Consider the following 17,043-nt stretch of genomic DNA (forward strand, 5'->3'; position numbering starts at 1 on the left):
GTGTGTATATATATATATGATTGATAATTCTATAAACGTTTATAAATCGATTATTACTTACGATTACTATGAATGTTTTGAAGTAATTATTGTGAAATACGATTGGCTGATCCCTGTTTAGGGTACGTAGGCAGTTTAACGAGACGTTAGATGCAGCCATACAATAAATGAAAGTAAATAATTGAGACAATAGCCTTGTTTGAGGAATTGAGCAATGTGAAGGAGCTTGGTGGAAAATGTGAGATTAAACCTTATGTTTTAGTGGTTAAATGTTGATTATAAATCAATGTGTGAAGAATCGTAACATTGAAGTGAAAAATAGTTAGTAATGATAGTTAATTAAAATAGTGTTTAGTTGGGCTTAGTACTGATAATTATTTTTGAAGGTAATTAGTTCAGGAGTGGGGAATACAGCTTATGCATTTTATGCCATTTGTATATATGTTATATGTTTGGAAATATCATGATATGGTCAAATTTTAGATTTACATCCTGGTATATTCACATGTATGTTACTTGCACGTAATTAAGGGTGAACGCTCTGAAATGCAAAGGTGAATTCAAGACACCCCGGTAAGTTTATGTGAGTTATGGTATTAGTTGAAATGATTGAGTTATGACATGACTACATTTATGTTTTAGGCAACTCCGATATTGTCGAACAAGTTGCCTGTGAGTATACATGTCATATGAGATTGCTTTAGTTATACGAGATGTGTGATGAGATGTATTTAGAGCTCATAAACTTGCACCCCGATGTTAGTGCTCCTGCCCGTGGCCAGGGTATAGTCCTTCACGTGATGTTCACCTCCCGCACCTTACGCTCACCTTGGATCTAAGGTAAATGCACAGTCATGTCATACATACCACTATAGGTGGTTTCGACTCGTAGGTAACCCACAATTATTCGCACAGTCTTCACGTGATCGTAGCACTTGAGCGTATTTATTTACATCCAGTCATGTCGTACAGACCACTTTAGGTGCTTCCGACTCGTGTGCAGGTATACTTATTGAGCTATGGATAAGTCGTACAAGTCACTAGAGGTGACTCTGACTTATGAGTTAGCATATATGATGAGATATGTGATGAGCTAGCATATATAATGAAATATGTGATGAGATGCTAGCATATGTTTATGATGAGATATGTGATGAGATGCTAGCATATATGTGATGAGATATGTAATGAGATGCTAGCATATATTTATGATGAGATATGTGATGAGATGCTAGCATATATGTGATGATATATGATGAGATGCTAGCATATATTTATGATGAGATATATGATGAGATGCTAGCATATATGGGATAAGATATTGATTCAACCGTACATGATAGGTGGATCCGGCTAACATGCCATTTCCTATTGGTTTATTTCACCTGGGTTGCTCATTCCTGTTAAGCTATTTGATGTAGCATAACCGTAAGACTATTATTTTGGTTATGGTTTTGATTTATAGTCACGCCTGTTATTTTCTAGGAAATTAAACAGGTATTACGGCGAGGGGCTACTATCTTTGGTAGTTGGAATTGGTTTGAAGAGTTTTATTTCACTCACTCACATTTTTTGTTTTTGTACCCCTCCAGGTTCTAGCAGCAGAGTTCCGTATCAACGAAGATTCATGGCACTTTTTAGCACATATGTTTTTTATGATGGTATAATCATTATCTCACCTTACTGTACTATACCTATGCTCTGTATTACGCGTGAAATAGGTCCAGATCCGCTCACCGCGCACTTGTGTACTTGCGCACTTTTAGATTTTAATTTATCACATTTTATATATTATCACACTTTATGGCTTCGTCACCTTCCAGGTGTTGGCCAGCATAGCTCGATTCGGAGTCCTAGTAGACATTTCGGGTCGGGATATGTCACCTATAGCATTATCCTTATATATAACTTACAAGAGAGTAGTGAAGAAACAACTGATTACTTTAAAGAGAAAATTATAATCATCTTCAGGAAAAGGACAATGTACAATTTGAGGCATACAGTTGCAATGGGACAAAGCTAATAGGCACATTTCTAATAATCTTGTTCAATATTTACATCTTTTTAAAAATAAATAGAGAATTAAGCGAGATTAGCTTCCTAAGGTCACAAGACGCAAGCATCGGCTTCTACTTTAGATATGAAGGGCAGAAAGACTGGGGCAACATGTGTTAAAGCTTAATCTGTAGGCTTTTCTAGAATCCATTTTTTATGAGGCGCCAGATAACATGAAGTATCCCAAACATGCTCCCTACAGCCACAGCAAAGTAGCTTCCTGGTAATTACATTGCTGCTACCTGAAACTATATAAAAGAAGTTAACCGTGCAGAATTCAGAATTTCGGAAAATTAGCTTAAAGTATGTCAATATATGCACTTCAAAACACGCAATTTTTTTCTTCTTTCTCTAAACTTCTTAAAGTTGAGACAAAGACACAAAAAGAAAATTTGTGATAAACAACCACCAACAGCAATTTCAGAAAATGGAAAAGTAGTTGTTAAGAAGGAGAAGCTTACTGTTTTTGCCTAGCAGAGATAACAGAGCAGACCGTCTGTATGAGAGTGAGCACTAGAAGAATAACAGCTGCAATGATTTCTTTAGTTGTCCAAGGTGAGTTGAAAAAATGTTTTATCAAATATTCCATCCCTCTGTGCCTGAACATTTTGTAGTACTTGGTCAGGTCGTCACAAAGAGTGGCAAAGTAGAACTCCTCCGAGTCCATAACGACCCCATCCGCTAGGTTCTTAATCATCGTACACCCCTTACTGCTGTCACCTAGCTTATTTTCAACAATTCCATTCTTAACAAGCAATTCCACGTCTTCTGGGGTTTTCATAAGAACGTTCAAGATGACAACATAATCGTTTATGTAATTCTCAACTTTCTGGCATAGGCTTTGTTCATAGACAAGGAGATTTGTGAGTGTAACTTCTGATTGATCACTTATTGTAATTTTTGGAAATTCCAATACCCCATCTTCAAATCTTATGTCAAATATATTTCTACTAGATCCCACCTTAAACTTGACTCCAGCGCGGTACAATTGTGTCATGCTGGGTGTGAGTGTGAGTAGAGTTTCGAGTGGCCCTTGAGCTTGTTGTACATCCACTACAAATGATGATGACCTCATGCTAGATATGGCTAGAGTTTTAGATTGCCCTCGAGCTTGTGGTACTTCCAATACTGATGGTGGTGGCAATGGATATAACTTTCTAACAAAATCAACGAAATGTTCTACCTCATGAGGAGGACGTATTTGGGGCAAAGCATCTTCCGTATCTTTTAGATACATTAGATTTTTGAAGAAATGGTGCGAAAGATCAATTATGGAAGTCGTCTCAGTGTCGACTCTATTTCTCTCCTGATCAAAAAGATCCACAAGAATGAAAAACGGCAGTTGATTTTCAAGCATCCGCATGTCAGGCCATACATCCTCTAACATCCTTGGTTTGTTGAATATCCGGTCAGTCGGAACTCGCAATTTCTTGTAACGAAACCTCATTAAGATCTCAATGATGAAGGCCGCATCCACTAGAATGATTCTTACAAATTCATCACTGGTAAACTTAATGGTCTCTGCATAGCAACTGCGCAGCACTGCTTCTTTGTCCCTTATTCTTCTTATGCAGTACTCCAACTTAACATCGGTACGATCTAAAAAATCTTTTAGGTATCTATATTTGAGCTCTTCCATGGCTTTTAAGGTTTCCTTGCCATGGTGAAGGGGGCCTATAGAGACTACTTGAGGTGTGTAGGCCTTTTCACTTACACGTCGTAGTCGCTTAGGAACTCTGTAGATACAACACGAAGGAGACAGTGGAGGCAATCTATCCAACTCCTCACTCATCGAAGTTACTAGTGGATCATGATTGCTTAGTTCCATTTTGTTGTGTTCGTGATTGTAATGGATGTCAATGATGATATGAGGTTCCTAGAACCACAATTAACAAACATTTCATTACTTACATTTCGATATCCTCCGACCAAAATAAGGTGAAAAAAAATTGAAAGATTGAGAATCGGGTAAGTTTGGCTTGTTAAGTTCATATAAAAAAAACTTGGTCAACGCTGTGTTCTTATTTTAAATGTTTGTTTTATGAAGTTGCCTTTCCGATAAAAGAAGATAAACTAACGCTGTCTCTTTCAACTGTTTGTATATTTGGATGTTTCTGTTACAAAATTCCTACTAGCTACTAGCTAGATTTTGATGTTTCTGTTACAAAATTTCGACCATCTTCATGGGGATGAAGCTTGAAAATTTAAGCTAGAAAATTTTAAGTCATAATCCAGAAACTGCATTTCTCTTCCAGTGGTTATGGCTTAAAATTTTAGCTCAAGATTACTAAATAATGATTTTAGTCTAGTTATTTATTTTCGGTAACATTTTAAAAATAAAATTTATGTAGATTATCCTAATTTATTTTTATGCACACCAAAAAAATATTTATATTCCCACAAATAATTAAAAATCGTTACTTAGTATTACGATCTAATGGTATTCCTCTTCACTTGTAAGTGGAGGTCGTATGTTCGAATCTCGTAGATGGCGAATTCGATACCAAATTAGGCTGCCCATTGTGTGGCTTAGCCGAATTCCCGTTCTCCTTAGTGTAGAAATATCAATGTACTAAAAAAAATAAAATTAAAAATCACACAAATACGCAAGTATTTACAAAGTTTTTTATTTATTTATTTTTTTCCTTTTTGGTTAACAAACGAAATTATCTATACTAAAGGGGAGGTGGTGGGTTTAGCCTCACAATGGGCTAGCAATAATATGGTTCAAACTTGCCTTTGGCGAGAATCGAACCTAACACCTCTCACTTACAACTAAAGAGGAATACCACTAGACTATAGTACCAAGTGGCAAGTATTTACAAAGTTTTAAGTAAAATTTGATTTAAATAATTATTTTAAATTATTTTAGACGCTAGATCTAATTTTGGGCCGTTAGGTCTTTTTTTAATCGTTAGATTTGATCTCATTTGATCACAGCGGTTGGATTATAAGTAAAAACAAAAACAAAAAATTGAAATATAACAGCTTGGTGGGTCCAGAATAATTTAAGCCAGACTTTAGTTTCTAGAGGGAATCTAGCTCAAAGATATATTTTCTCGCCAAGGCTTATTTTACTCTAATAGTTGAAGATGATTTGGGGGAGGTATACAGCGTATATTTTAAGTTTTATCCTATGAGTCGGAGATGTTCTTAAATATATATTACACATTAAAACCCATATTTCCATTTAGTTGACATATTATAAAGTAGAATGAAGCAAGGAAACGCAAAAGATTGTACCACAAATTCTTGTTCAATCATGAAAACTTGGGCCTGAGATATAATAAATAAAAAAAATAAACGACGTTCAATCAAAAACATGATTGGAGAATTGATAAATTACAGGTTAATGGATTATTTTTGCTCATGTCATAGTTAAGGTTAATTACATTAACACACTTTGAGGTTTATTATTTTTTACAAAACTCCGTCAGGTTTGAAATATTACACTAACACTGCTTGATGTTTTAATTCACTTTCACATTCACCCCATAAGGACGAAATTACCCTTCTATTTAATTATCTAAAATTAAAAATTTATAGATAAATGAATCAAATTCAAAAAATTACATTTAAACATTAGAAAGGATTAGAGCTCTTGCAAGATGGCATGGGTTCGAACCACGTCGATGGCTAAACTAACATCTAAAAAAAGGTCGTACCCAGTGCACAAGGCTCCCGCTTTACGCAGGGTCTGGGAGAGGTGAATGTCGGCTAGCCTTACCCCCATTTATAGAGAGGCTAATCTAACATCTAATATAACAAAATCTATTGTTTGACCCAAAAAAAACATTAGAAAGAAAAAAACATAAGAAATCCTCTTGCAAGATTTATCAATGTGGGAAATCGCCATCTACAGGTTGTGGATGCAATAACACCAGACAGCATTACAGCAAGAGAAGCAATGGCTATACATGTTATTGCCTGGTGTGCAGAAAATAACTGGATGCGGATGCAATAACACCAGGCAGCAGGCACCTATTGAATCCTTTAGTGAAAATGACCTTGTGTATATATGCTCTCTGGGTGGAGCATGTGAACAGTATGAGATCAAGAAAGGAAAATAATCGCTGCTTCCCTTGTTTTCAAAGTTTTAATGCTGACATTAGGAGGGTGGGGGGTGGTTCTAGCTAAGAAATTTGCAGGGAAGAAGAGGTTTGCTAATATAAGATATGCATCTAGGGTTTCTTTTTAATAATTTTTTTTCCTATTTATCTACAAAAGTTTTTATTTTTTAAATAATTAAGTACAAGGGTAATTTCATCCTTAGGGGATGGAAGTGAAAGTGAATTAAAACGTCAATGGGTGTTAGTGTAATGTTCCAAATCTGAGATATTTTTGTGGAAAAATGATAAACTTCAATGGGTGTTAGTATAATTAACCCCAAAGTCTTTAGTTGATGTAGGAGTGTGATATATATGCCATTCTGAGTTGTTTGAGTTAACATAATTTTGGTTTGATGTGTAGAATAATATAGTCTGAATAAACAAATTAGTGTTTTTAAAAATTCTAGGAAAGTTTGATATTTTTAAATCATTTTATTTTTGTTTATCTTTTGGACTAGGATTGGTTTCGTGGTGATCAATTTTTTGCTTGTTTGTTGATATAAGGATATATTTATAATAAGAGTAGGGGAATAAATTGATATCGAACTTACTATCTACGAAATTAAAAATCTAAAACCTTTAATTAGTAGTACTAAGTGACTTTTGAACAATTAATTAAGTATATAAATTGTCCTGAAACCTCTAGTGTTTCCTACGAATTAGGGTTTTATGTTTTTTATTTAAGCCTACGTACGAAGTTGTATTATGTAATCTTTTATTCATAGTATCATTTAAACTCCTGACTTTTTTACAATTAATTTTTGTGTGAATTTCGGATTAATGAATTTCAGTTTGTCTTCTCGAATTTGAGTTTTGCAGCTGGTTTAGATTATTCGTATATTCCGCTGCATCAAAACTATATGGCCTGTATTAACTCTATTGAACACGGAGCTATAATAATATTAGTGAGCTTCTAACAACGCAAATTCTGAAAGAATGATAAACGTAAGCTTCCAATACTGGAAGAAATCATAAAATTAGAACATTAATTCCCTTCTATCGCTGAATTCCAAATGGATCCCACTTTGCCATGAAACATAATACAGAAGCTAATAGCTTTAAGAACTAGACATGTCCTTATCTGAGATTATAAATTGAAAACCGAAAAACTAGAAGAAAAAAAAGTGAATTCGCACCTTGATCTAGTAGAGATGTGTAGAAAAGCTCAATACGCGTTGCTCCTCTGGTAGACATGAAGTTTAATTTCTCTCAATATATATAACATGATGGAGCTATTTAATTTATATAAAAGGGAGTTGCCATAGGGAGTTAGGTCAATTGATCAGAGCTTCCTTGCTATTTCAAGCTCAATGGCGATGGTACGTTACAGGGTTTTCCTTCAGGATTATCCTGACGATAAGCAGATGCTTGTACGCATCCACTATTTATTTTTCCCTACAACTTCCTTTTTAAGATTTCAGATTATCTTATTCATTTTATTATTGTTAGAAATTCGTTTGTTAGTGTGTTGAATGGAAAGTTTAAAGTCACCACATTTTCCTCTTAACTACGAAGCAAATAATGTCTATACAAAGGCAACATTCATAATTATTAATGTATCATATCATATATGAAGAGAACGCGTACAGACAGTCCGACTTTGACCAATTTCACACAGACTACATTCATATATTAATGGAAAAATTAGTATCCGGTCTCTAGTTTTTACTGTTAATTGATTAAGACCTTATTAGTTCTCAAATTTCGATTCAAGTCCCTAGCATTAATGTGATAATGAATTTACTTGTTTATTATATAATTTTTTAATATAAAAATTAGTAATTAATTTAGGGTTTAATACTCACACCTCTATTAAACTTCTAATTAATTTTCAATTCAAACATTTCCAAAATAATAAAAAATTAAATTAAATTAAGTTTGTACCTATTAGTTTTTTTTTATATATAAAAAGATTCTCAATTTTTTAATCTTAAATGTACCCATTCATATAATTTTTCAATTTTTTTAATCTTAAATGTACCCATTGTCAAATATATCAATTTGTTATATGTAAAATGTTCCCTTTTTTTAATATAAAATCCATTCAAATTTTTTAATCCATGTTTAAACTTATATGGGTACATTCTTTTTCGTTGATTTGAGAATGTATCCATGTTTTGGTACAATAACTTTTTTTTTTAATTTTGGTTAATGTACCCATACATATATGTATATATATATATATACACACACACACACACAATATAATAGAGAGTATAATTTATATTTTATTATTTTTAATCCCATAAATTATGGGTTTTATTTAAAATCTCATTAATATAAACAATTACAAATTTCAATTTTTAATTTTTAATTAAAAAAACATAGTAACTTACATTATTACATTAATGTCAGGGACATGAATCAAAAACTAAAAACTAACAAGATTTCAATCAAAGAATATTGATAGCTAGAGACCGCATCTAAAGTGTCTCTATATTAATACACACACACATATAGGATCAAGAGACAAATACTTTTACACTCTTTTTAAGCCCTTTGATTACATAACATCCAAGGGTTCTTATTTATTCATTAAATGACATGAATGCTTATGTGAATTTTAACTAATAATAAAGATAAAATAAAACTGAAAAAAACATAAAATATGGAAAATTAAAAATATAATTAAAAAATGAAGATAATTTAACTGAAATTGGTTGTCCCATTCCCATTTCTATCAAGACTTGGATTCAGACTTTGAACCAAAGCAATCACATGCATGCGCAACCAAAACACCGTCTAAGAATTCTTCCTAACTGCATTGCACACGTGGCCTAAGAACCAATTCTTCTCAGCTCATCCAACCACTCGCATTCAGTTGGAAATATAGAAAAAGGAATTCAAATTAAACAAAAAAATTGTGTTTGCTTATATGGTTAGGTTACTCTAATTTCTTGGTAGTTCTTGTTCGGGCAGGAATGTCACCCATGAGTGTTCCTGGCTCGAGCACACAACTCCCCGTGGAGTTGGCACTTTGGTTGACTGTCTCGTTCTTGCTTTGTTCGTCGGGCTGCAAGAAGATGACATAGTTAATTCTGGAAGGTGCCTTTATCAGGCCTTAAGTATAGGCCGTGAGGCTCACAATCAAAACTAACTTAAGTGCTAAGGCGTGCCACTGCCATCTCAGTATGGCAGATGTAAAATGAGTAGATTTAAGCCGATTACTTACGCCCAAAGTTACTCTGACTTCTCATTATCAAAGGATTGTCGTGGATGGGTTAAGTCCACATTAGATTCTTTTCTATGCCTTGAGATCAATGACTTTTGTTTATCTTGTATGGTAAAAGGGCAGAGGTCTCCATATCTAATCAAGGCATTAAGTGGATTCACTCTTAAGATAGTAAAACCATTTAACTAAAACCAGATCTGAGAGTGAGCTGAACTTTGGATCATTAAAAGACTTAAAATGATTTGAATACATACTAGGGAATTCATTACAACACCAGATCTATGAACTAAAAGACAAAAACAAATGGGATCGGGCAAGGCTAGACCTTTCGCCGTTTCTTTTCTTTACAACTACAAGGATCTGAGGGTTTTACAAGATGATGGATGACAAATAAATTTACACAAGAGAATCGATACTACTGGTGAGCAGCATAGCTATTAAACTAGACAAAAGATGGCTTTTGTGAGGGCTGATCCTGAAAAAGATTGAAGTTAGAGGCTGACTACAGCTTCGTATGCAAATCTGGCTTGAGCAGAGTTTGTGTATTTGTTTGTTTGATTGGTTGAGTGTCCATGTCTTTGGGCCATCTTCCTCCTTTTATAGGCGAATTAGCCTAGCTGCTTGCAGCTTGGTTCCTGCCCGAAAGCAACATGAGGGGTAGTGAATCATCATCAATTTACGTATTCTGCCATTCAGAAAGTGCTTTTGGGCTAAGAGTAGGTTGATTTCCATCAAGTGTTACTTCTTTCAAGCTACTAGCCTTTGCATTAATGTGGAATCATCTTTTTGCCTTCGGGCAGAGTCATGCATTCTAGGCTTCTTTTTAGGCTTCTCTTCTTGACAGTCTAAAGTTTAAATATTAACCCAAATAGTGCCCCCTTCAATCGTTGTTAAGCCTTCATGCTTTAGGCGCCAATAATGATTGGAACAGCCGTCATACCCTCGCACGCTTCACTTGGAACTTGCATTTTCTGACGTAGTTAATGCACACTTGGGACTCTTCCTCCTTCGCGAATTACAATTGTCACCTGGTCCCCTCTGTAAAATCCGGCTCAATTTCCGCTTCTAGGTTTTTAAAACCGATTAATTCTTCATATTCCCAGAATTTCCTTGAGGAGAAACCCTCTCAAAGCCTTCGAATATTTCCCAACTTGTTTTGCAATCACTCTCAGTTTCCCCTGATCTTTTCTTCCTTTATTCCTTCACCATGATACCTGAAGTTCTACGAGCCAAACTCATTCTTCCATGTTTTTTGAAGGGATCGCTATTAAGTCCTTCCTTCTTGATGGTCTTCATCGTCCTCGGGTAACCTGGTTTCCTAGATTTTCTTCTAGAGATAGGGGATTGCATCCCTTAAGATTGGCATGGTATTTTCTAACCTTCCTTTCTGTTGGAAAAAATGTGCCTAAGGAACAATCAATGCTTTCAACAACTTCCATCAAGTGCTCTACTCGCTTTAAGCCTGCTGAAACCTTGCAGGCTAGTCAAGTAATCACCACTTTACCTGTTGTCCTCATAAGTCAGACTTCACCATCACCTCCATGGGGGTATGTTCCAGGGCCAGTCATCAGGCTTTTATTGGCCTCACAACTCGATCGGGTTTTGTGGATGGAGATGCAGGAGAACCATAAGAGTTGGAACATCATTTGGAAAGGGTTTGAGCAAAAATGTAAAACCCCAATCCTAGGATCTGTACTAGTATGAAGCCATTGAGCTAGATCTGATGTAACTTTCATTTTTCGCTCAAACGAATAAGATTTTCTCATATTGCTTTGTCTTGTATTTTTTTTTTAGGTTTACGTACGATGAATGTAAAAACTGGCTTCTTACACCCCAGACTTTGCTTATTCTTCTACTATGTAGCAATCTCTTACATCCCATAAGGTCGGATGATATCTTTTTAAGAACTTGACATTGATTGGATGCTTTTGTAATACTCCCTCCATATCTGCCAAGTAATATCCACCCTTGCCCAATATCTGATTAACAATAAAAGGGTCTTCCCAAGCAGGGCTCCATTTCCCAAAGCCCTTAACTTGGGCTCCTAAAGGGAGGATTGCTTTCCAGACTAACTCTCATTCTTTGAAATTCTTCATTTTTACCCTTTTATTGTATGCTCGGGCAACATCTTCCTTTCCTTCTTGAATTTTGTTTAAAGCTTCAATTCTGGCTACATCAAGATCCTCAATCTCTTGACACATAGCTTGAACATATTCTTCATTGTGTAGCCCGAACTGGTTCTGAATTCTGACCGAACTCACATTAATCTCCATGGGAATCACAACATCTCGCCCAAAAGTCAAAGCGTAAGGGGTTGTTCTAGTTGCCGTCCTTTTGGACGTCCTATATGCCTACAAAGTTCCCCCCAACCTCTCATGCCATTTTTCTGGGTTCTCGGCTACCGTTCTTTTGATGATACTCACCAAAATTTTGTTACTGGCCTCCACTTACCTGTTTGACTGAGGGTAATAAGGACCAGATTAAACCATCTTTATTCTAAACTTGTTGGCAAATTCTTCTACTTCTTTTAAAATAAAAGATGGTCCACGATCTGTGACAATTACCTCGGGCACTCTAAATTTGTGCAAAATTTTGGTTTCAATAAAGTTCTTAACCGTGGCTGAAGTAATATTCTTGACGGCTGAAGCCTCCACCCATTTGGTAAAGTAATATGTGGCCACGATTATAAATGTGTGTCATTTACTAGAAGCATGATGAACCTGCCCAACGAAGTCCATTACCCATCCTCTAAAGGGCCAAGGCTTAACCACAGGGTTCAAAGGTATCGAAGGCACATGTTGGAGTGGCTTATGTCTTTGGTATTCTTCACATCCTCAGGCATAATCCTTGCAATCTTTCTCCATCTTGGACAAAAAATAACCATATCTCCTAAGCAGCCACCTCATCTTGGTTCCGGCTTGATGAGCTTCACAGATTCCCTCATGCACCTCGGCCATGACTCTTATAGACTCTTCATGGCCTAGGCATTTTAACATTAACTTGTCTGGAGTCTTCCTTAGTAGATTTTCTTCCCACAAACGTACTTAGTCGCTTGTTGTCTATCTTTCTTACTTATGGGGAATGAAGGATCTTTTAAATACCGAATGACAGGTGTCCTCTAGTCTTCGACTTCCACTTCTTCAATAATCACATCTAGGCTAAATCCCCTATCCAAAATGGAAGGGAGATCTCTTCTCTGGACTTCTATGTCTCTCTCAAACTTCCTTTCTTGGATTTGTGCTCCCGAGGCCAATTGTGCCATCTCGTTGGCAATCGTATTTGCTTCTCTGGGTATCTAGCTAGCTGATATTTCTGTGCCCCAATAGCTCAATAATTGAGTGGTTGCCAAGTAATAACTGGCCATGGTGATGTGTCTGCATCTATACTCCCCATTTAACTGATTGATTACTAATTCTGAGTCACCAAACATTTCAAGTTTAGTTGCCCCCAATTCTATCAGGATTTCTAGGCTAATTATCAAGGCTTCATACTCTGTTCGATTGTTAGTAGTTTCTTGATAATCCAGGAAGAATGGATAACAATGGTGAGCACTTATGGGATCAATAATAACGATCCCAACTCGATCAGCATTTGAGTGAGTTGAACTTTGGATCATTAAAAGACTTAAAATGATTTGAATACATACTAGGGAATTCATTACAACACCAGATTTATGAACTAAAAGACAATAACAAAGGGGATCGGGCAAGATTGGACCTTGTCGGGCAAGGCTGGACCTTTCGCCGTTTCTTTTCTTTGCAACCACAGGGATCTGAGGGTTTTACAAGATGATGGATGGCAAATAAATTTACACAAGCGAATCGATACTACTGGTGAGCAGTAGAGCTATTAAACTAGACAAAAAATGGCTTTTGTGAAGGCTGATCCTAAAAATGATTGAAGTTAGGGGCTGATTACAACTTCGTATGCAAATCTGGCTTGAGCAGAGTTTAGGTATTTGTTTGTTTGATTGATTGAGTGTCCTTGTCTCTGGGCCTTCCTCCTCATTTTATAGGCGAATTAGCCTAACTGCTTACAGCTTGGTTCATGCCCAAAAACAACATGAGGGGTAGTGAGTCATCAACAATTTACTTATTCTTCCATTCAGAAAGTGCTTTTGGGCTAAGAGTAGGTTGATTTCCATCAAGTGTCACTTCTTTCAAGCTACTAGCCTTTGCATTAATGTGGAATCTGAAGGATGATTTTGTGAAAACATGTTCATTTGAGCAACATCATATAGCATGCAATTAACAATTAAAGGCGGAATCATGCTTGCATGCACTCAAAAACAAAACATTACCCATGAAATTCAAAGCCTAGTAGATTGGTGAACCAAGACTCAACTAAAAAACAAAGTGAGTTGAGAAATTATACCTTTGTAGATTCCTCTTTGCATAAGCAAAGGCTAATCACCCAAAGAGAGGGCCTTCATTCCTTGCATCTAAAATCTATGGATTTGGATGGATGAAAAGGTTTCTCCAAGTTCCCAAATTTGAGAACCTCTAAGTCTCCACACCAAGGAGAGATTGGAGAAGAAAATGAGTGAACTTGGAGGAGTAGTATGGCTAGATACACCCTCCAAGGGGGCCGGCCTCCTAGAGAGAAAAGGAGAGACATGTTCTCTCCAATTTTCTCCAAAAATAACCCTTAATGAATTTTGGCTATAAAGTCATATTTATACCTTAATTCATTGGAGTGGCAAACTTGTAAATAAGTCCAAAACCCACTCCAAAACTAAATGGCCGGCCATTGGGATATTATTGGGCTAATTGGGCCTTTGTGAATCATTATTCATTAAGTTGTCATACAACTTAAGTCAATGGGCTTGACGTTCGAAGCCCATTGGGCCTTAAGGTCCAAAACTATCCTGAGGTCTTTAACGAACTTATTCGTTTGATTAATTAACATATTAATTAATCCTTGCCATAAATAATTAAACCATTTAATTATTCTTACTCATTTCGATTGTTTCTTCAATCTCCACCTTACACGGTGTACGATCCATTAGGTTCCTTTTAGCGAGGCAGTGGGCGATTAAAACCATTTCACATCGATTGTGAATTGAAACTTACTTTCAATTCTCCCTTTAGTGATTATACACGTTTAGGGCTTCCACAAACCATGAGTGACACCTAGCAGCATATCATGGTTACCCAAGCTAATAAGAAGAGGTGGAAAACCTATTCAGTTTAGGACTACAAATGCAATACAGGTCTTTCTCTAATACAATACTCTTGGCCACATTGTTTGGTTTGATAGTTTATTTATTCATGTCTACTATCCAATGTGATTCGTGTGCTTATATGATTACCTTGAATGTGATTTGGAACGACTTCCTAAATCTCATTCATACTCTGGTGCCAGAGATTATAAATCATATCATAGAGTATTCTCCCTCAAACGGTTTGAAGGTTAGAGATCCCTTGTTGCGCATTCACTTGTCTCCATGGCTAAGTGGCTTAACCCCAACGATGCCGTGGACACCCTCCAAATGGAGTGACTTTGACATAATCAAAGATCAAGGACTTAACCACAAGACAACTGTGATGCCTCAGGTCAAATGACTAGTTTGCATTATCCCAACCATGAGTTCTCATGTGACATGAATATGAGAACTCTTCGTTGATCGTGTTCAGTGAACTCATTCTCTATTGAGCACCTACGTACTTGTCTTGATGTCACACACACCAATGACTCGAGACTAGTCACTCTCCCTAATAGAAGACACAGTACGTACTGATCTTAACGGACTGTCAATGCCCAATTGGCAATCCTATGATCAGGAACGTTTAAGATGTGTCTACGAAAGAATGGTCTCATGAATCTAACTTCTTTAGATCGTATTCTCCCAATCACATATTCCTTGGACTTATTGTTTAAGCATATAACATTTATATGAGACTGCTTAAACAATAATATTTTCCCTTGATATTAAACTAGATTAGTTTAACATGTGAAATGTCCGTAAAGTATCATCACATGATTGGTTTTAGGGCACATTTCTAACAGAATCATCATTTTGCCTTGGGCTAGGTGAATGGGTTTTGACGTTGGCCCTTCGGGCAGAGTCATGCCTTCTGGGTTTCTTTTTAGGCGTCTTTTCCTGATAGTCCAAAGTTCAAATATTAACCCAAACATTTCTGTGGAAACCAAACTACACGATACGAACCCTAACGTCCCTCCCGATCGGTTATTATAAATATTTCCAGCTTCAATACAAAAGCCACAACTTATCTCCTTTTTACATCATCTCTGTACAAGTTTAATTAAGCTAATCATTACCAAAGAAAATGGTAATGACTATGGAAGGAATAAAACGCCCATGATCCTAGGGTTTCTTCCCCTTTTAATTTTAGTTTTATTTTTAATATTAGTTAAATTCCACATAAGTATCCAAGTCATTTAATGAATAAATATGAACCCTTGGATGTTATAAACTCTAAAGGCTACAAAGAAGTGTAAGAATGTTTGTAAAAATATTTGTTCCTTGATCCTATCCCTATATATATATATATATATATATATATATATATTAGGGTTGAATGAATTGTTGAATGAGTTGTTAATTGAATTATGTGGAACTTGATATGGTAGATAACCAGGATTAAAGATACCATGAAACCAACTGTTATAAACAAATAGAAAGAATTGAACAAATGATTGATCAATGTTGACCTTGAATTTGAGATACTCGATGAATTGACTGTGAGTAAGAATTTTATGCCATTCAAAATCAGTTGTTATGAAAATATTCTTCATAGTGAAAATAATGAATTTAAAGTAATGATGCAGATATATTTGAAAATAAGTTTTATTAAAAACTTACTTAGAAACTTACAATTGATTTACTGACAATTGAGTCAGAAATGGGAAAATAATTGAAGAAAAGGATATTAGTACACGTAAGCATCCTTGACATTTGAAAAAGTTTTTACAATTCAGACTCTCTGTCTGAAGAAAAATCAGCAAAAAATTTAATCTTAGGACTTCTAGACAAGATAAGAATCTAGAAATGGTATTCTAAAATCAAAATAATAATTGAAGACTTTCATCTAGACACAATTGCTTTGATTGACTCAGGAGCAGACTTGAATTGTATTCAAGAAGGATTAATTCCTACTAAGTATTTTCATAAATCAATAGAAATACTTAGTGCTGCAAACCAGTCACCAATGCAATTAAAATATGAAATTCCAAAAGCCTATGTTTGTCAAAACAATGTCTGTTTTAAAATCTCATTCGTTTTAATCAAGAATATCTCGGACCCAGTCATTTTAGGTCTTCCTTTCGTAGCCCGTTTATATCCTTTTAAGGTTCATCATAATCGTATAACTACTAGAATGTTAGGTCAGAAAATCAAATTTGAGTTCTGCACGGAAATAGACCTAAAAACATTAAGACAATTACAAAAGAATAGTATTTCAAAAACCATCTATTTAGTCACCAATAAATCACAACAAATTAATTTCTTAAAGGAAGAAATTAATTACAAAAGAATTAAAGAACAATTAACAAATAAATCTTTGTTGCAAAACATTGATAATTTTCAAGAGAAACTTGTAAATGAAATTTGTTCTGATATTCCCAACGGCTTTTGGCACAGAAAACAACACATTGTCAAACTTCCTTACAATAAGGATTTTGATGAAAGGAAAATACCTACTAAAGCTAGACCAATTCAAATGAGTCAAGAAGTTATGGAATTCT

General features: G+C 35.4%; 1 protein-coding gene across 1 annotated transcript; it reads right to left on the reverse strand.

Annotated features, from left to right (window-relative positions):
- Positions 1-2,127: 2,127 nt before the first annotated feature.
- Positions 2,128-7,339, reverse strand: LOC126632314 (UPF0481 protein At3g47200-like). Its single transcript, XM_050302685.1, has 3 exons — positions 7,301-7,339; positions 2,517-3,931; positions 2,128-2,303 (listed from the first exon to the last, which is right to left on the reverse strand). The coding sequence occupies exons 2-3, from the start codon at positions 3,881-3,883 to the stop codon at positions 2,294-2,296; spliced, it is 1,377 nt and encodes a 458-aa protein (XP_050158642.1). The 5' UTR covers positions 3,884-3,931; positions 7,301-7,339; the 3' UTR covers positions 2,128-2,293.
- Positions 7,340-17,043: the final 9,704 nt, after the last annotated feature.

The sequence above is a fragment of the Malus sylvestris genome, chromosome 8, assembly GCF_916048215.2.
Source record: "Malus sylvestris chromosome 8, drMalSylv7.2, whole genome shotgun sequence".
NCBI classification, from domain to species: domain Eukaryota; kingdom Viridiplantae; phylum Streptophyta; class Magnoliopsida; order Rosales; family Rosaceae; genus Malus; species Malus sylvestris.